This window comes from Eublepharis macularius, chromosome 13, assembly GCF_028583425.1.
Source record: "Eublepharis macularius isolate TG4126 chromosome 13, MPM_Emac_v1.0, whole genome shotgun sequence".
In the NCBI taxonomy this organism is placed as follows: Eukaryota; Metazoa; Chordata; class Lepidosauria; order Squamata; family Eublepharidae; genus Eublepharis; species Eublepharis macularius.
Genome location: NC_072802.1, coordinates 3611696 through 3635479, shown reverse-complemented (window position 1 = coordinate 3635479; position 23784 = coordinate 3611696). Strand labels below are relative to the sequence as shown.

Below are 23784 nucleotides of genomic sequence, written 5' to 3'. Positions count from 1 at the left end.
ACCCCCACCGTTACGGTGTGTGGTCAGGGAGACAAGCATCTACATGTTCATCTGTGGCTATGCCTTGCTTTCTAATGCGGCCCTAATTCACACTACCGTAGCTGGAGGAGAGCCTTCCTTCTGGTGCCTCTCCCTGTATGGAGGGAGCTGCCGTGCAGCAAAGGTGCCGTCCCTCCCCTGGCCAGTGACACACACAGCCCCAAAGGGCTTCGCTGGTGACAAGGTGCAGCTCTTCTACACGTGCCGAGAGGAACAGCGAGAATCCAGAGGCAGTGAAGCCAGAAACAAAAGTAGCGCAATAATATCAGGCATACAAGAGCAGAAGCAAATTCTAGCCGGCCCATTTTAAGATGCAGGTGTTGCAAACGCACATCCAAGGGGAGGCAGGGAGGGAGAATGGGCTTATAGGGACAGAACAAATCCAGGGGGGAAGCAGGTCTTGCAGGTCAGCAGGGGGTCTTTTCTGCTCACGAAAGGGGTGGTCCGGGGTAAGCAAAACTCAGTGCAGGGCAAGAGCAGAGCAGGAGATTTTGCCTTCAGTGGTAGGCTTGGTTTCCAAAATGGTTCTTTTTTCTGGCTTGGAGGAGGGGAGGCCCAGTTTGCTAACACGTTTCATCCTTGGAGGAGAGGGAACTCCCTCAGCCTGGGGCAATTTTGAAAGGGAAGAGACACATTTGAAGCCTCTGAGCTGTATTGGGGGAGGGGGGCACTGGTTCACAATGAATCCCTCTGACTTAAGAACAGCAGGCGTTACTTCTGTGAGGAGAGGCCTTTGTTGCAGGACAGTCGATGCAGCTGGGGCCGCCCCGGTGGGCCGAAGGCCTTGAGGGGTCCGTGCTGGTCTCAGCTGCCTGTAGCGACCTCCTTCCATGGGAACTGTGAAGAGATCTCGCTCACTCTGCCCTCGGTGGTGGATGGGGCCAGAAACTTGAGCAGAGAACGTGGTGGGGTGTGTGTGTTGGGCGGTGGCAAAGGCCAGCCGAAGGGGAGGTGTAAGAGCAGCACCTGTCCACAGAGCACCTCAGTGCACAGCCTGGAGTTGCTCCTGCTCCCTGGATCTCAGTCCTCAGCCATTTGAGCCAGAAGCACAATTGCCCACTAGTGCTGGCAACTGAACTGGGAAATGCTCATCTTGCCCCAGTGCTAAATAACAGCCAAGAAACCAACACCGTGAGAAGGGCCTCCTTACCTCCCCCTTACCATGCTGTATAGGAGAAAGGAGGGCCACTGGGCACATCTCCCTGGCCCAGCCTCGGTGTCACCTTCTCGTGGCAGGATACGTCAGGCTGCTACAGGTCCCATAAGATCACCACCTCTGCTCTTTTCCTCATTCCTTTAGTTCCTAGAAAAGACAGTACAATTTTGGCATTCAAAATGTGAACTGATAAAAAGCAAAGATAATCAGTTTTACTAAGGGGTAGGGATGTGTGTTTAAAAATTAGTTAAAATCAGAATCAAATCCTGTCTCTATTGTTTATGGAAATGTCCTTGACACTGTATGGAAACGCCTGCCCTTGTCCTTGCTACTGACAGTACTAATCTCACACTATGTAATCCGCCTTGAGTCTCAGTGAGAAAGGCAGAATATAAATGACATAAATATACTTTAATAAAATGAATACAGTTAAGCTGATTGTTAAATATGAAGTGTGTTTTATGCTTGTGCCTCAGTGTCTGCTTTTCAGAGCTACATGGCACAATGGCAGCAGAAGAGATGTGAGGAGAGCGCATGATGTATCAGATGATCTGTGAAAGTAAGAAGGCAACCACCTACCAGAGGGTAATAACTTCCAAAAAATCAACCACAATTCAAAAATGTCAATCTGAAAAATTTTAAGTGCTGAAAGTGCTCAAATATGCTCACAATAAGTACAATAAATATAGCAAAAACAATTCATATGTACACAATGTATAGCAAAAGAACTTTCTGGGAAGAGTTCAAGAGGTAGCTCAACACTATACACCAATTTCTAATCAACACACCATATACAATACTATGAGCCTAAAAGGCTTAGTGCAATAAATACTAATTTCTATACATAAATATTCAATCACTAGAAATAAATTTTGCTGGTAAGTAATAGATTTTCAAGTCCATGAATATGTTACGAATGTTCCTTCTTTATAGGTCCTCTGAGAAAAAGATGTGATGTCTGGCTTCTTCCAAAGGAGTAACTTGTACAGAGTCTTGAAGAAGAGACTGTCGAGATGGAGCCTAACGGGATGGTCGGTTTCGTTTTCTCAGCCATGCCGGACGCTCCTCTCGGCTGGTCCGGGAGGAAACGACCGGGCACCCTGACCGGGCGGCTGATCTGCAAGGATTAGCCCCCAGGACTCCCAGGGAGGGAGCCAGGGTCCGGGACGCGGCGGGAAGAACTCCCCGAAATCAATGCGGGGAGGGAATTGCCCGTTTGTCCCTATGGAGGCCGGCAGATGTGCGCGGCGCCTCGAGTGCCGCCGGGCAACGAGAAACGGCAAGTAAAAGAAACAGGCGGAAGCCTGTAAACAAGCGAATCCCTTCTGTTCTACAAGCGTTTGTGAAGGAGAGGTTGATCTGAAGAAGACTCGCTCTTCCCCTTCGTGGAGTTCCAGAATTTTGTTGGCGCCCCCCCCCCCCAAAATGGCAGCAAAGAAGCAAAGTCCCGCTCTCGGTAAGTCAATCTCGGCCACCTTGCAGAAAGGGGAGTCGCTCGAAGAATTGGTGCACAGGGCGGTGGTGGAAGCTATAAAACCCTTTGTTGACAAGCTGAACGAAACTGATCAAAGGGTGGGCTTAATTGAAAGCGAGGTGAAAACCATTAAGGCAGCAGCGGGGGGGGGGCAGAAAAGTCTGCTCTGGAAAGTGCGTCACTTGTGAAGGCTACAAAAAAGGAGTTGAAGTTGGTGGAGAACCAACTGATCGGGCTACAAGTGGAACGAACGCAGACAATTTTGCGTCTCCAAAACGTGAAAGAGGAGGAAAATGAGGATCTGTGGGATTTGGTCTCGGAACTACTGGCGACACCCGCGAGGACGACTAAAGAAGAGGTTAAAAGCGCCATTTTGGAGGTCCGTCGGGCTTCTTCAAAATATGCAACAAAGCGACAGTTGCCTCGTGAGATCATTATTGACTTTTCAACTAAAAAGATTCGGGACACCATCCTATATAACTCATACAATGCGGATTTGGACTTTATGGGTTTGAAAGTCAAGATTTTGAAGGACGTTCCATTTCTAGTCCGGAAACGGCGTTTTAAATATAAAAAGTTTGCAGCTCTTCTGAGGGACCATGGAATAAAGTACAAATGGTTATTCCCGGAAGGAATATGGTTCAGATATAAAGATCAGGCCTATAAGATGTTATCAGAAGATCAACTAAAGGATTTTGAGAATAAAAACCCAGAATTCTGCTGCACCAAGAACGAAGAAAAGGAGGAGCCGGAGGGGGGGGGAAGAGGAGAGCATTGCAACAGCAGTTGCACAGAGAGAATTGCGTCCGGGACCCAGAAGGGGGAGGAAAGTTTAATCAGAATTTGAAATATTTATTCTCTGTATGATTAACCACTCCATCATTATTCTATGGAGCTATTTTTGTATTATGACAGTATGAAGGGAAACATTGAAGTGTAGTGTTTAGTGTTTGTAGTTCATTCCCCCCCCTTTTTCTTTTTCTACTCCCCTTTGTCCCTTCCCTCTTCCCTTTCCTTGTGATAGTCTGGTGTAGTGTTTTGTAGTTATGAAAAATAAAAAAATTTATAAAAAAAAAAAAAAAAAGAGAGAGATGGAGCCTAACGGGTGTTTGCCAGCATAATTAATCCCATTTTGTAATATCAACTTTTTCAAAGGCTCAACATTATCAAGACCATCAGAGCATCATGTTGCCAAGCAATTTCAATAACCAAATGGTGTGTGTTATAGACAGTCTCTTCTCCTGAACTCTTCCCAAAAAGTTCTTTTGCTATACATTGTGTGCATATGAATTGTATTTTCTATATCTATTGTACTTATTGTGAGCATATTTGAGCACTTTCAGCACTTTACATTTTTCAGATTGACATTTTTGAATTGTGGTTGATTTATTGGAAGTTGTTACCCTCTGGTAGGCGGCCGCCTTCTTACTTTCACAGTATTATCCAGGGGAGCCCTTCTGTTTGCTTTTGGTATCAGACGATCTGGCTGGAGGAAGCGCACATCACCTCTTGTTCTGTGAGGATTGTTCTGGAGGCTGCACTTGAAAGGAGGAGGCTGGTGAGTTCCTTCCCCTTGGTAGGTACGCAAAATTTACTGTATGTGGCCAAAGTCTGTTACAATATAGCAAAAATGGCCCAAGCAGTGATGAACAAAATAACATTAAAAACATTATAAAATTAAAAGTGGTGTTAAAATATCCAGGACAAAAACATGGCACACATTGCAGTGCATTAAATGCTGGGCAAAATTTTATGTGAATTTTCCTCTGCAGGGTTCAGAAGTGTGCCTGGCCCACTCAGGGAATGCATAAGTATGGATAGTTTTGCTTGGATAATAATAACCACCGAGCTTATATACTGCTCTTCTAGACAGATTAGTGCCTGATCAGAGCAGTAGACAAAGTCAGTGTCATTATTATCCCCACAATGCAGCTCTGGAGCTGGGCTGAGAGGAGTGGCTGACCCAAGGCCACCTGCTGAGCTCGTGTTAGGAGCAGGAGTCCAACCAGCAGAGCCCTGATCTGCCACCCAGCCGCTGAACCACTGTGGCGTAGCAGCTCTCAACACCGAGGAATCCTATGCACAGCGTCTTTGGTGAATTAGTAGTTGTGTGTGTGGTTGGGAGAACAGCACAAAGGACAATACACAGTGTGTGTGTTCTCATTGCACAATGTCTGACAGTTTGATAGGAAGGCTTTCCCAGAGTCAGCACAGCAGTTCAGCGCCCCACCCCCACCCCCGCGTGTGACCCTGGCTAGGGGGAGGACTGGGCGGGCATCTGTGCCACTCCAAGTTCTGTGGAAAGGAGAGGCTTGGCCAGCTTGCAGGGCTGGTGTTTCTGGCAGCTAACCCTTGAGCACCTTGGGGTGTCTTTTGTAAAGAATCTGGGTTTTAAAAAGCCCTCCCCGCCGTTGGCTATTCCCGGGCTTGCCAACCTCCAGCTGGGTCCTGGACATCTCCCGGAGTTACAACCGCAGAGGTGCGTTCCCCTGGAGAAAACGGCTGCTTTGGAGGGGGGCAGTGAGGCCCCTCCCATCCCCAGGCGCATTCCCCGGGAATCTCCCGGCCCTTGTTGGCCACCCGAACTGGCCACTCCGCTGGGCCTGGCGGACGCCTCCGGGCGAGGCTCTGCGCCCCAGCAGCCCTGCCCGGCCGGCGGCCCTCCTCTCCTCCCAGGGAGCGCCTGCCCTGCCCCGCGACGGACCGACGGGGCGGAATGCCGGCGGCGGGAGCTGCCGGGGCTGCTGAGCCGGCGCGGCGGAGGTTCGGCCTCCGGAGCAGGCCTGGCTTCTCTTGCCTCCTGCATCGACCCGCGAACGAACCGCCACCGCCGACGCGTGCCTGCTCCCCGCCTTGTCACCCAGCCCGGCTAAGAGGGCTTTTGCGGGCAGCCCGACGGACACCGCGGAGCCACGTGGGAACCCGCGTGTTTGCGCGGAGGGGGCTCCCGGCTCTGGGCCGGCACCGGGGGAGGGCCTGGCACTGCTGGCCCCGGGAAGGGCCGCGGCGCCCCCTCGGCCCCGCTCGGGCGTTGTGCAGGCCGCAGATCTGGTGCGGGCTCCCAGCAGAGAGTAGGGCCCGGCCCGTGGCGCCGCCAGCGCCTTCGACGAGAGGCTGCCCCGCGTGACGGGCGGCTGCCTGCCCTCGCGGGGGACTCGGGAGCACGTGCGGCTGCCGGCTCCGCGTTAGGAACGGTGGCTTTTGCTCACGTGGTGCCCCGTTTGGATCAGGACCCAGGCGGACGGGAGAGGGGGCTGGAGGTCTCCCTGCGGTGCCATTTTCCTGACCCGAAATGCCTCTTCGGCCCACTGGGGAGACCCTTCCAGGGACCCCGGGGGCCAGTTGCAGGGCGTGGGCCGGGCAGGACCCTTCAGCTTTGGGCTGCAGGTCCCTTGGGAAGCCCCGGGCCTTCTCGCGGGTTGCCACGAGAGTAGGCAACCTGGGTAGGCTCCTGCCCAGGCGCGTCTGTTTCCCCCATTCAGGATTTCAAGGAGCTCATCTAGAATTTGGGAACGAGGCATTCTTATTACTACTACGGCGCCTGCCGCCTGCCCGGGAAGCAGGAGGGGCCATTGGGCACCTCTGCGGGCTGGCGGGGCGGAAGGGGCCTGCTCTGGTTTGACCCGCGTTGGCTGCGCGGTCTCCAGGAGAGCGGTCCCTCATTCCCACGTGATCTGAGAGTGCGCTCTTGCTTGGCTCCACAGACGTGGCCGTTTTGCCCCAGACTGGGTGATGCGGGACTGCGCGTGAAGGTGGGATGGACTTCAGCCGCTGTAGCGAACCAAACCCACCACTCGGTGGCGACTGAACGCTGGGCACACACAGGCCCGGCTCCACCGCTGCACTGGCTACGGAGTTCTTTCTGGGCGAGAAACCCCCTCACAGTCTGGGACGCGCGTATTTGAAGAGCGTCATTAAGTGCGGTGCCCTCTGTAAGGGGAGCGCCTGGGGAACTGTGTGGCGAGAGGGCCATCTCCTTGGCGGCGGGACGCAGAGGAGACAGCCTCGCTGGCAACTGCCCTACTCTGCCAGCGGCTCTTCCTGCAGGCATTTGGTCTTGGGGGGTTGTGCCAGCAGGCGGGAGCTGCGCTTCTGGATGTGGGACTGGATTTGCTTGTTGTTCTCTTGGGGCGGAACCTTTGGACTTAGGAAGGGGAGCCTGGGTGAGTTCGCTGGCATTTTAGTAGAAAGGGTTTGAATGTTTGGTTTGCTTTGGTTGGTCGCTTGCTTGCATTCTGTTAACTGGAACGCTGGAGAACCGGGGGCGGGGGGGAGGTATGCATTCTGAGAATAAATGCATTTCTTGAAATAGGACTGGTAGCAAAGGAGTGTCAGCAGTAAGGACGGGGAACCCTCCCAGTGCCCAAATGCCGGTTTGTTTGAACCCATGGGCATCTTGGGGGCCTGCTTCCCGGGCACAACGCCTGCCCTGCATGGGAAGGCTCTTCTGCCTGAAGTTGCAGGGGAGCCCCTGCCAGCGAGAGCGGCCGTAGCAAGCTAGAAGGGCAGCTTTGTACGTGGGGGGAGGCAAGATGCCCCCCTTGGGCACCTGCCTCATCGCCTCCTGGGACGTGTTGGTGTGAAAGCGGCCCTCTGCTGCGGGTCTGGCCAGGTGGGGGGAACGCAGAGAAAGGGCCCGACCCCAAGAGCGCCTGCCGGGCTTCAGCTTCTCTTGGCTGCTGCTGGGTTGGCAAAGGGCAGAGGGTGGAGCGAGCTTCAGGCGGGCCTGCTGCAGAAATGACTTATTTGTTGCTGTTGCACCCCCGGAGCCGCAGGCGCCTGCTGCTGCTTCCCTGCCCAGGGCCGGGGCCGGCCTTGCCTACTGGGCGAGGGTCCCGATTGGTGGGGGGAGCCCGTTTCCCCAGCCTGCCCTCCCTGGCAAGAGAGGGGCGGTGCGTGGCGCCTCGCCGGCCTCCAGCGCGCCCAGCGGTGCCCGAGGACCGCCTTTGCAGCTGGCGGCGGCAGAGCAGCGGGCTTCGGGAGGGCCTGGTCGGCTGCTGCAGGAGGGCGCCGCTGTCTGGACGAAAGCCCCCCCCGCCGCCCTTGTGGGAACTGCCGCTGCTCCGAGGCGTTGGGAGAGCTCCTACTTGGGGGGGCGGGGGGGGGGCTGTGCTGTTTTGTATTGGACACGTGTTCAAGTTGGGTTGTGATTCGTGAATGCTGCCTGTTCCTGTACTGTGGGTTCTGCTTCATCAGCGGCTCTATGAGAATAATAATGGCTTGAATTGGGACGGGAGGGGGGGCGGCGTTGGCGGAGAACGGGAAGCCCGCGAATGCCCCTCGAAGTGGCCTAGAGCTGCCAGCCTCCAGGTAACGGCTGGAGATCTCTCGGAATTACAACTGGTCTCCAGACCACAGAGATCCTTTCACCTTTGAGGGGTGACTCTATGGAATTCTGCCATGCCGGGGTCCTTTCCCTCCCCAAACCCCGCTTTCTCCAGGTTTCACCGCCCAGATTTCCAGGAATTTCCCAACTTGGAGGTGGCAACCCTCCAGTGGCCTCAGCTGCCCGGCGGAGAGGCTTCGCCCTGCCCGCGAGGGAGGGCGCGGCTGTCCAGCGGGAAGGGCGGGCGCGCTGGGTGGTCGCCGTCGGTGTTCCCGGCCGAGCAGGCCCGCGAGGACGGCCGGCAGCTTGGGCTTGGGAGGGCTGCCGGTGGGCCGCTGCGCCCTCGCCAGCCCGGCCCGGAAGGCGGCGCTCCTGCCAGCCGCGTCCCCGCGGGGCTGGGGCTCGGCTCGGCTGCTGCCGCGCCCCGGACAGCGAGTAACGGCGCGCGCTTTGAATGGCCCGGCCCGCCCCCGCAGCCCTGGGCGGGAGCCGAGCGCCGAGCCGGACGCAGCTTAGGCCGGGCCGGCAGCCTGGACGCCCGCTGCTGCTCGCCCGCCCGCCGCCCCGCCATGCCCGCGCTGGACTTCCTCCGGGCTTGTTTCAGGAGGGCGAAGGTAAGACCCGCGCTCCGCTCCGCTCCGCTCGGCCGGGGGGGGGGGGGGTCGGTCAGCCAGCGATTCACACGTGACGCTGGGGACGCGCGTCTGCCCGCCCCCTCCCGGCAGCGCCGGTGGCTGCCCGCGAGTCCTTCGACTCCGCAAAACGGGTTGCTCCAGTGATTGAGACTTGAGAGACGGAACGGAATCGTTTTCGATCTCGCGTGGGATCTGCTGTACGTAGGAGAGCTGCGAGAAAGTCAGGGAGGGCAGAGGAAGCGGCGGCTTTTCGGGCTCCTGCTCAGGCCCTGCCGTTGGCGGATCTGCTCTGCCCGCTCCCCCCAGCATCTCTCCCAAAGAGACAGGATGGCCAAGGGGAACGGGCGGGTTCTGGGTCAGATGCTGGGGGGTGCCGGTTGCCCAGACCATTGGCTCGAGCAGAGCCCTGCTAGGGGGACGCAGCCACACCCAGGGCAAGGGCAGGGCAGGGCCCCAGGGCCTTAAGGCCCAGCTGTGGGGCCTGCCAAGAACACGTGAGCAACAGCAGACAATCCAGAGCAGTGACGGCTGATGGCCACGCAACCCACGACGTTTTCCCCTGGTCCAGGAATCCACATCTCAGCATGAACATAATAGGCTGCCGTTCTGCAGGATAATAAACTCCATGCAAATCTGCAGGGCATGCGTTGGTGTAACCACAAGTTGGAGCTGATCACAAGCCACTTAAGCAATACAGTCTTCATGCCGCAAGCCCCCCACAGCCCCCCCTCCCTCGGCCCAGCCCAACCAAGCCAACACTATCCAAATACCAACTCCTCCTTGGCTGCTAGCTGTGGCACCTGTTCCTCTCTTCCTACCCACCTCTGTTGTTCCCTGCCCCCCTACACACCAAGATAACCCCATCAGCCCTAGCATGCCTGCCCAGGGCTTGCGCTGGTGCTGCCTGCTGTGTGCCAGATTGTGTGGGGTGAGGCGTCAGGAGGGCCTGCATCTTTGTGTAATGCTGGTGATATGTAGGGAGTACTCCTCCTCCCTGCGCACCCACCCAGCTCCTGAAATGGCACCTCCTCTACTCTAGAAGCTGTTAATCTTTGGGCAGCGTGCCAGTGGGGAGGGAATGCCTGCCGATCTGAGGACACCATAGACTGCTGGCGCTGTGGAAGCTGCTCGCTGGACTGAGCAACTTTTCTCTTAAGAAAGGCTCGGCGGAATTCCACGGGGCCACATCCCATTCCCTCTGCATTTTGTGGCTGGATTTCTGCGTAATGTCCAGAGGTTCCAGCAGATTTTGAAATATGCTACAAGTTTCTTTTGGCTGGTGCTCCCAAATCTGACCCGATTTCTGGAGTTTTTCTACTTTTGCGTGTCCCGTTCTAGCTTTCTTGATGAAGAAAACAGCAGTAAGTGGCTCAGTGTCTCTTCCGGTGTTGTGTTCTTAGGCCCTTGAGTTCAAGACAGGAAGGAGGGTCCCTAATGGCCTGTGGGAAAGTAAATTCATGAGAATATGACATTCCCAAACTTCTCTTCCAAGGCCTCTGGAGACTCTGGGGCAGCCTCCTACGGAGTGTGTAGGCAAGGAATCTTGAAGGCTAGAGGAGGGTTTCAGTGCAAGTTTGCTCCCTTTGCTTTCAGTGTGAGCAAATGTGCCTAGGACTGCCACGGAGCACATTTTTCTTGCAGGCTAATTAGAGAAAATCTCAGCTTTCCTAGCTGCCCTCTGGCATCTTGTTCAGCTCTGCAGGTCTTCTTCCCTCTCCTCCTGTTCCTCTGTGCTAAGCCAGGGCTTCCACTGTTCTGACTCCAGGCATGAGATTTAAATAAATTGGCTTTCTCTCTTCCTTGCTGTGGCAACGTTTAAGTAGCAGATGCTGGACCAATAGCATTCTTTTTGCCAGGGGCATCAGCCCAACTCTCAAGAGACGTAAGAAAACTGCCTGCCCTCTGGTGGTCTCCATCATCAAAGAGCCTCTTGTCTTGAGGAAAGGAGCTCAGAAACGGGGGCGGGGGGGGTGGGCAGAGAGAGAGAAGAATTTTATCAAGTAACAAAGTATTTTTCACACAGTCCATTACTAGAGAAGTGATTCAGAAACTTTGCTGAATTGCAGACCTCTCTTCTGATTTGTTTCTTGAGAGTCAACTAGAGGGTTTAAAAAAAACACACAGCAAGATGGAATGCCTCAAAAAGAAAACAGCAAAGCCCTTCTTTCTGGCTGCTATTCTAGATGGACATATTGTGCCAGGGCTTGCTTCTGCACTAAGGCTGTAGTTGGCAGGCTTTTGACCTGAAAGGGGCACAAATATGCCTGTGGGGAACCCTGGGGCATCTTATAGTGTAACAGATTTTTTTGTCCACGTTTAAGGCTTCCTCTCAGACTAAAGATTTATCTTTACTCTTCGACAGCGTTTGGCAGTTAAAACCTGAAAAACGGCCCTTGCTTTTTTTTTTAACATTTACTCAACATTTAATGTCATTTCTGGCAAAACTTCCGGATGGCCAATGCATATACATTCATCATATTCCAGGCTACATTTCCAGCTTCAGTTTTAATAGCAGAAGGAAATCCATGACCCATTTTTCTATTGTAGAAAGTCCACTGGTACATACAATTTTTTGATTAACATAGCATTAGGGCCTATCCTATACAAATTGCTTTTTAGTTTTGTGAGGATGGCTTTGGTATAATTCACGATGAAAGACTGCTAACCTTTCAGCTGCAGTGGCAAAGAAATCTCATGTAACTAATGTAACACCAGAAGCAGAAAGTACTAAGCAGAGAAGGTTAGTCAACTCTGAAAACTTTTTATTTTTAACAACTGCTTGTGCAATCATCTCATTACTAACAGCGCTTGATAATAGACACAAATAACCTTTTATAATGAAAGAAAGACACAAGGAAAACAGCTGGCTGACACAGTAATAGCATTTGATGCGGGATTCAGAGACGACTTTTAGGCTCCTCCGTAGGATAGGAAGGTCTTCGACAAACTTCCATGTTTTATTCTTTATTATCACAGGGAAGGAGTTGATCAAACCCGCAGGGACTCCCATCAGAATTTCCATCAGGAATTACACCCATAGTGTCAGGCTATGGAGGACAGGATATGGTAGACAGGTCCCTGCACCATTGCAACAAGAAGTCCAAGCTCTTGGTTAAATGGTTTTATTCAGAAATCCAGTCTTTCCATATATATTTCCATAGAGTTACTCAGAGGCAAAAAAGCATCTCATCAGCACATGCTTCCTTGATAGGAATAGAAACTTAAGGAAAGTACAACTCTAAATACCCACTCACTTCCCCCCTCCCAGCTAGACCGCAGGTTTGCGTGCAAAAGGGTCTGGGAATGCATGAATGTGAATGGCAACATTGCAGACAGTGCAAGGTCACTTCTGTGAGCTTCAAAGAAAGAACCGATAAGACAGCTGCGTTCTCAGGCTGTTAGAGAAATGAAGGTGTTGATTAGAGCATTTGCAAAATGAAAACAAGGTACAGCATTAGCAGCATTACAGCACTAGCAGTGGTTCAACAAGGTACAGTATTAGCAATGGTTCAACACATAGAACAATGTTATGGATGTAGGGGTACAGACATGACACAGACACAAATTCGCCCTCTGGGGTGCCAAACCAGATGTCCCGCACATGATCACAGATGACTTTGGCTGCTGACATGGCACTTGACAGCTTCCTGGCTGCACCCCACTGTTGAACCGTCGCAATGAAGTCCCCCTTAAGCCAGTTGTCATCGTTTACAGGTTCATAAACACCAATTTCTTTGCCTTTCACTTTGACCTTGGCATGGTTAACATGGTTATACGGTCCTCCACCAGTCCCAAACAAGTGGTTGGGGGGGAGGGGAGGCGTGGCTTTGCTCATTTGGGAGTCTTTCTCCTTCAGACCAGTCCCCACCCCAAAAATTACTGGCATTGATTGTGTAGGCCTAGCCTTGGATGCCGAGGAGAGGTTGGCAATATGCGTGGTGTACCGACCGCCTACTGCACCTGCATCTTCCCTGTCTTGTCTGTTGGAGGCAGAGGCCGGCTGGGCCTTGGAATTCCCGAGACTTTTGGTTCTCGGGGATTTCAACGTCCATGCTGACAACGATGCCTCCACGCAGGCCATGGACCTGGTGTCCTCCATGGTGGCCCTAGGACTCTCCCAGTTTGTTTCGGCTCCTACGCATCAAGCAGGTCACACGCTGGATTTGATTTTTGGGGCAGGGATGATGGTGGTCCTGGATGCCTATGATGCAGTGCCATGGTCAGATCACTTTGTTCTGAACGCTTGTCTGAGCATGCTCCGGACCTGCGGAGAGGAGCGTCCGACATGGCCGGGAAAACGAAAACGAATCTTAGACACAATATTCCTTACAGCCAGATGCTAAGGGTAAAATGCAATTCGACATGAGAGGTAGACTACTTGACGAGCAGCAAACACGTGCAGGAGGCCTTTCTCAATAGAGGCTACCCCCCGAGGGTGATTAGAGAAGCAGAGGATAGGGCTTCACGGACACCAAGACAAGAGCTGTTTCGTCTGAAAGTACCTCATCCCCATGACTCAATTTTTTGTTCTATGGAACATACGCCTCTGTCACATAAGATTAAACGGATTATCAATAGACACTGGCACCTTATTTCGGAAATTGATGGCTGTGAGAGGCCGCCCAGAATTGGATTAAAATGCACAAGGAACCTTAAAGACATTTTGGTACATGCCAGATTTGGGCAACAGTTTTTGGATAAAGGACTCCCCAAGGGACATTTCGCTTGCAGGCACTGCCGAGCGTGCCCCTTAGTTTGGACAGGTGACAGTACCAAGATAGAGGGCAGATCATCAGATATTAACATTCAACATTTCTCCATGCGCGCCATGGATTCAGTTGTGTATTTGATTAGCTGCACTTGCCAGAAACAGTACGTGGGCAGCACAATACGCCCCGTGAAGACTCGTATATTAGAACACATGTCGAGAATTAGGAATCGTATATCAGAGGCACCGTTAGTAGAGCACTTCCAAAAATTCCATACTAAGGAAACTGAATTTAAATATACAGTTTTGTATGTCTCAACGGGGTGGGGATCGCAACTTTGTGTGCAGAGGGACCTCCTGAGGAAAGAAGCCCAATGGATTCACAATCTGGGAACTTTACAACCCAGAGGCTTACATTTGGAATTAAATTTGTCCTGTTTTCTTTAAGATTGGAGGGTTGAACAGTGACTAGGCATTTTCTTGTCTGGAGTCCCCCTAGTGGTTGCTTGTGGCTTTAAGTATACCTCACCTCTTAGTGCATTTAAGATAAGCTGTGGCTGGTCTTCCTTTAGACAAATGGAATGAGTGCGCTGAATTTATGCACGAGAGATATGTTTTTGACTATGTGGTGAGTAAATTTACAATTCAAGAAATCCTTTTAATTACTGGTGAAAAAGGAGGAAGAAACTCATTATGTTGCATTGTTATTTATTGATAGAAAGTTCATTGTTCCAGTGGAGGACTTTCTGGCCCCTGAAGAAATGAATATTGTATGAAACAAGCAGATTATTGGTTGCTGGCCGCTTGTAGGGCAAGTCTTTGGAGCCCCTTGGGAGCTTCCCATATTCTCCACAACCTACCTGTAAGAGAAGAAAAGAGAAAGCAGCTTTACACTAAAGCATTTTTGGAACAATTAATTTTGAGCTTTTCTGCCTCTCTCTCCTGAGACTCGTGGAAGGAGGGCAATGCAGGGGAGCCCCTCAAGAGCTTCAATTTGTTATTCCACCTGAAAGAGAAGAAAACAGAAAGCACCTTTATACAAGAAAGGACAGTTTCTTTCCATTCTTTCATTGGAGGATTCATTTTTTCTTCCAAAAATTAATAGACCACTTGTGATATAGATTGTTGGAAATATTGACTGTATTTCATGTTGTTATATTTGTTGTATTTTTTTTTGATTGTAAATATGAAGATTACTGATTAGAAAAAACTATATCTTGTTTTGGTTCTATACCTAGTACTGGTGCCTTTAAGTGACTTGATTTTCATGCCGCTGAGGCTTGGGATGGCTCCTCGAGCGCCGCCGTCGAGGAGCTGTCCTGAACCAGCGGAGTCCCTGGATCGCCCTCAGTCTCCACCGACACAGGGAAGCCCAGCAACTGCAGGAGAGCCGCTCCGGCCACAGAGGTCCTCCTGGAGGGTGGCAGCTCGCGCAGCTGGGCAATCACATCCCCGCCTATCTCCAGGCGCATGGACCCTGCTGGAGAGTGATGTGGGTGGGAAGAGGGCTCGGCACGGGCTGCCACAAGTAGTCCAGCCCAGCCAGGCGCACCCATCCCATATGTAGGTGCAGTCCACCGTCCTGAGACTGGCCGGCACTAGGAGGGGCCTTGCATCCGCGGCCGAGGCCCATGGCCATGGAGGTCCCCACCCCCTCCAGCAACAGGGCCATAGACACACACTGTGCTCCGGATCCGCGGCCCCCAATGGGCCCGGTTGAGGCCCCTCGTCGCTGACATCAGGGTCTTGCTGCGTAAGGGGGAGTGCCGTCTGATCCTGGGACCCACTATCCGCCGAGGGGGGGAACAGACCCTGCCGCCTCTGCCTCCGCATCGTTCAGGTGCGGACCCTCAGGGGCTGTGCCTGCCCATGGGAGAGGCCCCGTCACACATGTGCCATACTCCACGCGGCCCCTTCCCCCTCAGTCCCCTGAACCTGCGCATACTAACCAGGCAGGATCTCAATGCCCAGGCCGCCCACCACTGCCTCCAGAATGACTGCTCGCATGACCGCCTCATTGAGGGCTCGCTCGTAAGGAACCCCCTGAGACATGAGGAGGTGCACCCGTTTGTGCGCGGGCCCATAAGAATCATTCCAGCGCTTCATTGCGGAGTGAGCGGAGCGGGGAGCGTTGCCCATGGCTGAGACCCTGTCGGCTGCCATCTGCCAGAATGCCCATCGCCTAGACTGAGACGAGGCGCCCCTGTTTGTGCTCAGGGTGACCTCTGCATTGTCCACCACAAGCCCAAACAGCAGCACCTTCTCAGCTTCCGTCCAGTTCGCCTGGCGCTGGCTCCTGCCGCCACTAGTGCTCTCAGCAGACATGGGGGGCAGTGCCCGCAGGAATATCTGGTCTCTGAGATAAGTTGTGGGAATCAGCCGCCTAGTCATGTGCCCACCCAGTCCCGTGGCAAGATGGAGGAGGGCGCTCGCTGGGGGTCCAGGATGGGAAAGGGTGGCTGGGCCGGCCCCTGCAGCAGGCAGGGGACCTGCTCCTGGTCGCCATCCGCATCGTACTGCTGCGACTGGTAGGCCTGCCGTTCACAGGCGGGGGGGGGGGGGGGACACTAGACAATGCCATAACTAAATCCGCGCCTCTTTCAGGCAGAACCCTGGTCATTCCCGCCTGGTGCCCGTCACTGCCGCCGCGCCTCCCAGCCATCCGGGTCAGCCATCTCCTGCCGGCCTTCTATGCCCAAGCGGCCCTCAGGCGCCACCGGCTCAGGCGCCGCCGCCGGTTCCATGCCAGGGTCCCATCCCTGCTTCTGGGCGACATGGCATGCCTGAACTGCTTTTGCCTGGACAAGGCCGCCATCCAGGCTCTGTGCGAGGAGCTCGCACCCGTTCTGCAGGGGCAAGCTGCCGCACCCTGTGGCATCCCTGTCCTCCAGAGGGTCCTGCTGTCCCTCCGCTACCTGGCTACCGGCTCGTTCTAGGGAGTGATGGCTGAGGCCCTGGAGGTCTCCCAGTCATCCGCTAGCCGCTGCCTGCACGCCTTCTTGGACGCCATAGTTGGTCGGATCTGCGAGCATGTCCACTTTTCCACCTCGGAGGCAGAGTTGGCACGCATCCGGGCAGGCTTCTGTGCCTTTACGGGCTTCCCCAATGTGATTGGTGCAGTCGACTGCATGCACGTGGCCATCTGCGCACCAAGGGACGAACCACAGGTCTACAGGAACCGACACCAGTTCTACAGTATTAATGTCCAGGTGGCATGCGACCACCAGGGGATCTTCATGGACCTCGTTGCCAAGTTCCCGGGAAGCGTTCATGATGCGCAGATCTTCACCGCCTCTGGACTCAACAGACTCCTGTCATCATGGCCCAATGGGAGAGGATGGCTCCTAGGTCAGGAGTTGGAGGGGGAACCATAGGGGACGGGGACGGGCGGGGAGACTCTAATGCTGCCCCCCCTTTGCAGTTGACCGCAGCTATCTGTTGATGCCCCACCTCCTGATGCCGTACCCCGCAGATGAGCCCCCCGACCGAGCAAACTACAACCAGGCCCACCGGCGCACAAGGATGGTCATCGAATGTGCTTTCAAGCAGCTGAAAATGCGCTTCAGATGCCTCCATCAGACGGGTGGCCGCCTGGCCATGCAGCCGTTCACTGTCGCCAAGCTCGTGGCCACCTGTGTCATCTTGCATAATATCGCTGTGCAGCAGCAGCTCCCCCTGCCAGCCACAGAGGGCCCAGGCGAGGACCCCTGGCTGCCTCCCACCGGCCGCCTCTCCCCTGACGCTCCCGACGAGCACCAGGAGCATCACCAAGCTGTGCGAGTAAGGGTAAAGAAGCACTTGTGGCATGCCGCGCAGTGAAAGCCATGCTCGGGCAGGCGGGGGCCCGGGATGCCAGACCCTTCACACCCCCAACGGCATCCTGGGGTCACCAGGACGCCCCTCCAGGTGCCGGCTTTCTCGACCCCTGCATGTAGAGAGCATGGGGCTGCCACCCTGAGCGGCAGCTGCTGCCCCCCCCCAGTGATAAGCCGCACTGGTCAAACCGTTAACAAAATGAACTTTACTTCAGAACAACACAAGACCGCAACGGGCAACCCCACAATAGCAACTAACGAACTCGAACTCAAGAACTCAACAGGTGGGAGAGGGAGGGCTAGGTGGCGCGTCGGGGCAGAAGGAGGCGAGTGCCTCCGCTACGAAATCCCAGTCAGAGCACAAGGGTCCACCTGGGGTGCCAGACGCCTGCTCCAGGGATGGCATCCCGGCGGCTGCCGTGGCCTCCGTGGCAACGGGGTCCAGCTTCAGCAGCTTTCTGCCAGTCCCCTCCACCAGGTTGCCCTCTGGGTCCTCAGCAGGTGGCGGGGTGGAGACCAGGCGGTGAAGCCACTCCCCAGTTCCTCCTCATCCGGTGAGGGGCTCCGGGCAGGTGCTACTCTGGGGTTAAGAGGTGAGGGATGGCGCCGTTAGGACTCCTGCGGGCTCCAAGCATCTCCTGTCTAGCGCTGCCAACTCCAGATTGGAAAATTCCTGATGATTTAGGGGCAGAACTTGGGAAGAGCAGAGTTTGAGGAAAGACTTCAGCATGGTAAAATGCCATAAAGTTGACCCTCTAAAACAGCTTTCTCCTCCAGGGAACGGATATCTGTAGTCAGGAGATCATTTGTAATTCTGCGAGATCTCAAGGTGCCCCAGGGAGGCTGGCAATCCCGTCTGTCCCCAGGAATGCATATGGAGGGGATCAGTGGGTGGAAGGGGTGGGGGGAGGAACGTTCTGTTCCACTGATGGAAATGCCTTCAGTTAGTGGAAAGTTTGGCTTGGAGCCAACCTGCTGCATATCTGATTGAATAGGTGGTGTTTTCAGTGTTGTTAAGTTTAATATAAAAGTCTGTTGCTATTGTCCGGGGTCTGAGCCCCAGCCCCCAGACTTGACAAGATGGAACAGCAGGGGACAAAAGGGTGGCAGCAACCCCACCCCCCAAGCTGGCAACCAGGGCCAGAACCTACCCACGCCAGGGGGAGGGGGCAAAAGGCCAGGACCTCAGAGGGGAGGAGGGGGCAAGGAGAGACCAGCCAGTCCCACCTTCCAGGGGGAAGAGAGGGGGCTAAGTAGGCCAGAGGAAAAGGGCCACAGCTGGGGGAATGTGGGTCCAGCAGCAGCAGCAGCCCAAGCAGAGCCCTTACCTGGCAGGGAGAGGAAGCAGCCACTACAGCCCAGAGCTACACCATGGCTAGAAGGCAGCAGCCTGGCTCAGGAGTTGCTGAAGCCAAGCCTCTCCAGGGGGGGGGGCTGCCACAGGCATTCTGGGGGAGGAGATGGGTAGCCCCACCCAGCATTGCTGAGCAGGCAGCGCAGAAGCTGGCTGGGGCAGCTCCTCGTGAGCAAGGCCAAGAAGCCCTCAGCTGTGGATGGCTCGCACTCAACCCCACCCTGCCAGCAAGGCAAAGGAGCCCAGAAGGGATTAGTGGTTGGAGGGGAACACCTGGAGGAACGCACAGCTGGGCCCGGTAAGGAGAAGGAACAAGCCTGGAAGGAGGGCGGAGCGGAGAGAGGAAACCCTATAAAGGGTGGCTGGGAAGAGCTCTGAGGTGGTGGGTTTGAGAAGAAGTGATGGAGCAGAGTTGGAGTGAAGCAGAGTGAGAAGGAGAGTGGAAGACTGGAGGGGAGTTCTGGAAGGAGGAGAGGATGGAGGACACGGGGTAAGGAGGCCAGGTTGAGCAGGCCAGCGAGTGGACTGAGAGGGAGTCAGGGTGATGTATGCCGCCCCTCCTTCCACAGAGCAGGGTCCTGCAGACTCCCTGGCTCCCCTGTGACGTCAGGAGCTGTCTGCCCGGCGCCCCGCCCAGCGGCTGCCGTGGCAAGCCCTGACAGCTATCAGTCCTTAACATTGTGATTATATGAACACTGTTACTAAGTTCAAACAATAAACTTTCTTTTGTCCACAACTCTGGCCCCCGGCCCCAGGGAGGCCCGTTTAGCGTTGACCGGAGCCAGGGCCTTCTTGGTCCTGGCTCCAACCTGGTAGAACGCTCTGTCTAAAGAGATCAGGGCCCGGCCAGATTTGCTATCCTTCTGCTGGGCCTTTAAGACAGAGCTGTTCCGCCAGGCATATGGTTGATGCCCTGGGCCTCCCTGCCGGCCACCTAGAGATAGCTGTGCCCCTACAGAGGGTATCTACCACCTAGCCTTTGCCAGTTATTCTTGGAGGTGGTTGGGTGGTGGGTGGTGGAGAAATCTGCTGCTGTATTGTTTGTGAATTTTTAAATATTTAATGAGTTTTATTGGTTTTTAAAGGTATATGTTTTTTATATTATTGTATAAATTGTAATCTGCCCTGATCCCGCTGATGCGGGGAGGGTGGAATATAAATAGAATAAAATAAATACAATAAAATGTATGGATTCCATTTTTAACCAAATGATAAAAATTAAGATGTATATGCTCTGACTGTAAATGACACCGCAGTATGCAGCTCTCTGGAGCATTGAGTGTATTTGTAATTATGCTTAAACAAAGCTACTTTTGAATTTCATAAATTTATATATATGGAAGTTATGGGTGATGAACTTTTTTGCTTTTAAAGTAGTAAAATAAGTTTAAAATTGATGAGCAACCCAATACAAAGGGCTTTTGTGTGGCAGCAGTACCGCTTCACCGCTCCATATGAACTTTTGAGGGAGAGCCGTACTGGTGCCTGAGCCCGGCAAGGTGCGGTGCGGCTGCTGCCGAGAATGTCCACCCCGCTGTTTCCCTGACAATACCCGCCAATGGCTGTGCTGCCCCTGTGACAGGCACGCAAGGGGGAAGCAATGCTGCAGCCAATGGGCAGGCTGCAATCTCTGTTGCCCAGCAACACGGCACCCCCTGCCAGGGAGAAGGTAGCCGGGGACCACGCTCCCTGCGGCCACGGCACCCACACTGGGGTGCCCAGCCAGGGGAGGCCGCCTGGTTGAGCAGCAGGTGGGCACATGCCCTCCCTAGGAGGCAGGGTGGAGCCAGCAAGGCCCAGCCAGGAGAGAATGCTCCCCAGTTGCCCTGGCCACACTGGCAGAATCTGTGAGGTGGGTGGGGCTGAGAAAGCTCCAAGAAGCTGTGACTGACCCAAGGGCACCCAGCTGGTGTCAGGGTCTTGGCATCCCCTGACCTGCTTGGCCAGGGGCAAAGGACTGAATGCTAATGGACATTGTGCTCTTATGTTGGAACTCTGATGTTAGGAGCTGTAGCTGCCTCCTCTCGGTCCTGTGAATGCACGTACAGGAGCGCCTCCCCCCCCCGCCATATCTGTCTGTCTTAAACTCTCAGCCTGTGAAGAAGAACTATCGTCAACAACAATGTTTAACGTACAAAGAAATAACTAAGATTGAAGTATCTAAACTTAGAATAAAGACGCAAGAGGAACTATCACCTAACTATGATTGGTTTCAGTATAGACAGATTAGAGACTTATACAACTCAGACTTTGCAAAAGGGGGCATACGAACAGAGAACTCGGAACTAGAGCAGACCCTTCTTAAAGAAGATAAGAAAAGAATATCCAAGGTATACCAAGTATTGCTGAAATGGTATACTGAGGATGAGATAGTTAAAACACAGATGGTGAAATGGGCTATAAATTTCAATAAAGAAATAACAATGGAGGCATGGGAATACTTGTGGAAAACTACAATGAAGACAACGACATGTATCAATATTAAAGAGAACATTTTCAAAATGATTTATCGTTGGTACATGACACCAAAGAAGATTGCGCTAGGGAATTTGAATACTTCTAATAAATGCTGGAAATGTAAGAAACATGAGGGCTCCCTCTATCATATGTGGTGGTCGTGTGAGGTAGCTAGGCAGTTCTGGGGGGAAATAATAAGAGAAATGAGTGAAATTTTACAGTTTCAAATAAATAAGAACCCAGAACTCCTGCTGCTAAACTTGGGAATGGAGGGAATTCCAGCCCATCATAGGACGTTGATTTTTTATATGACTGCAGCAGCTAGACTTTTGTATGCGCAGAAATGGAAAGTACAAGAAGTACCAACTATTGAAGATTGGATCTACAAATTGCTGTATATGGCTGAAATGGACAAGATGACAAGAAAACTGAGAGATCTGGACTCAGGGCAGTTCAACACAGACTGGGAGAAGCTGAAACAATACCTGGAGAAGAAATGGGAGGTGGGAGGAAAACTGTGGCAGTTTGAGAACTACTGAAATATAATAAAAGTATAAAAGAGAGGGGTGACTTTACCGGGGGAGGAAGAGAAATGTGAATTTATAAGCAGTTAGATTAATTGATTGAGATATATATAGATATGTATAGGTCAACTGATAGAGAATAATTAATGATAAGGTTTAAACATGAGGATTGACTAACTAACAATATTTTCTTTCTTTGACAAGATTTATATGCACCAAACTGAATGTATAGAAGAGTTAAATTGATTGAGTATCTGAGGAGTTACATAGAATTACCATAAAAAGTTGAAATGAGTAATATATAGAGAACAAATCAAATTGTTTGATTTAAATGTGGGAAATTTTTATGGTTTATGATATATAGGTTTATATAGAATTATTCAAAACTGGAAAATGGGATAAATTGTTTATCTAAAGACGTATAGTTTGGGTGTATAATAATTAAAGGAGTTAATGATGCACTGCTTAATATAATGGAGAATGTATATCTGTTTTAGACAGAGGAATTTAATAGAAGTAAGGGAAAAGGGATAGAGGGTGGGAAAGCTGTTGGAAGTCAACAAAAGGGGGGGAAAGGGAGGGGGTTAGAAACGAAAAATTAGGGGAAAATTGATTGTAATGTAAAAATAAAAATGTTCTAACCCAATAAAAAATTTTTCAAAAAAAAAAAAAAAAAGAAGAACTATCGTCATGGATACATAACCTTGAAACTCGTGAACTTTTTAAAACATTCTATCCGCTTTCATTCCTAGTTGCTTGGCTTTGCTTTTTGCTCTCCACGTACACATACACCATTGGGGGCATGGGAAATAGGAACCTAGGCTAGGCTGTACTTAGAATTCAATATAGGCTTGGGGCTTGATGCAGAACTTCATTCCTGGCAATGAACCTGTAATGGATTGCTGAACTAGTAGATTGGCAATAAAGCTTTAACTCATCCAGTTCTGTACTTGTGTAGTAAAGTTATTGAGATCTTCCTGGCAGAACCTTACAGTTGGCTTCAAGCGGTGGAGTGGGGAATCAAACCCGGTTCTCCAGATTAGAGTCCTGCCGCTCTGGTTAAGCTCCATTTTATACAACATAATAGGGCAATTAATCTTTGCTTTTACTTGTAGTAAGCAGACTTTCTTTAACTGAGTTAACAGCCAACGGGTATAACCATTAGGCATTTACATCTAGTCCCAGGACGTGTTCAGTAGGACTTGGACTTGGTTTAAGCATTTCAAAACTGCCCCCTACTTGCCAACCAGGCTTACTTGCCTGCCCAGGCATGGTCCCCTTTGATGGACCTTTGAGGTGCTGAGTTTTCAATCCACGTTGTCCAAATATTATAAGGCAATTCCTGCACTTATTGCGCTGAGAAGCAGAAGGGGTGGAGGACCTTCCCTTGATTATTTAAGTGCCTTTGAGGTGTGAGAGAGAAGAAAACAAACACTTTGGTAGCAGCTGCCACTAAAACTGGGCTTACTAGTTGCCCACCAGTGGCAGGCAATCTTCCAGGGGTTTGCCCAGTTGTGGTGGCAACTCCCTCAGTGATCACCCCACCACCAGCCCGCAACCCAGGAAAGCGCGCATCAGGCGCGTTTCTGGCAGGATACAATGGTGTCAATTCTGTGCAAGCTGCAGGCATGCTTCTGCGTTTGGTTGGGGCCATTCTGGCCCAAGGGGGCTAGAATTAGCCAGCACAAACCACAGCTGATACGATGACTTCACGTGCCAGAAGTGATGTCATCATGCCTCTCTGGGAAGGTATGGCTGAAAGAATTTTATTTTAATCTGCGTAGCCAATCAGATCTTCAATGACAAATCAGAAGCCTTGCTGCCCCACCCACTTTCTAAAAACACTTGGTGAACACCAAGAAAGGTGTCAGTGGGCATCATGGCACCCATGAATACCATGTTTGGTCTTGGAAAAGCCTCTGCCTCTCAGCAAATGTGTATTGCTATATAGGCAATATAGAACTTTTTGGATTATCAACCAACAAACATATTTATAATAATGGTCTCAGGAATGTTTGTATTTTTATGTAAAATGAAATGTAAAGTGGTTGTTAGTGTTAAAAGTGTACATCTAATACTGTAAATACTAAGTACCTTATTTATATTCTACAGTGCTTCACATCAATAGAAAGCAAGAAATATGTGGGTAAGTTGCAATTACATCTTGATTGAATTATTTCTACGACTGTATTCTGTGTTTAGAGAACAAAACTTTTTTTTTAAAAACTGCACCAAGGTAACATAATTTCCGTTCCAAAATAAATTAAGTTTTGTAATATGATAGTGGAACCATTGA

General features: G+C 52.1%; 1 protein-coding gene across 2 annotated transcripts in view; it reads left to right on the top strand.

Moving 5' to 3' along the window:
• The first annotated feature begins 6617 nt into the window (after positions 1–6617).
• The window catches only part of STARD8 (StAR related lipid transfer domain containing 8), a 136100-nt gene continuing 118933 nt past the window's right edge, over positions 6618–23784 (top strand). The window contains exons 1-2 of one of the 2 annotated variants that reach the window (XM_054996013.1): positions 6618–6832; positions 23601–23634. Coding sequence is in view for 1 of the 2 variants with exons in the window: in XM_054996011.1 (XP_054851986.1) it covers positions 8565–8609; positions 23601–23634 (79 nt within the window). In the remaining variant the exon portion in view is untranslated. Of the gene's footprint in view, positions 6833–8530; positions 8610–23600; positions 23635–23784 lie in introns of those variants that run through there. The other variant, XM_054996011.1, reaches the window with a different exon arrangement.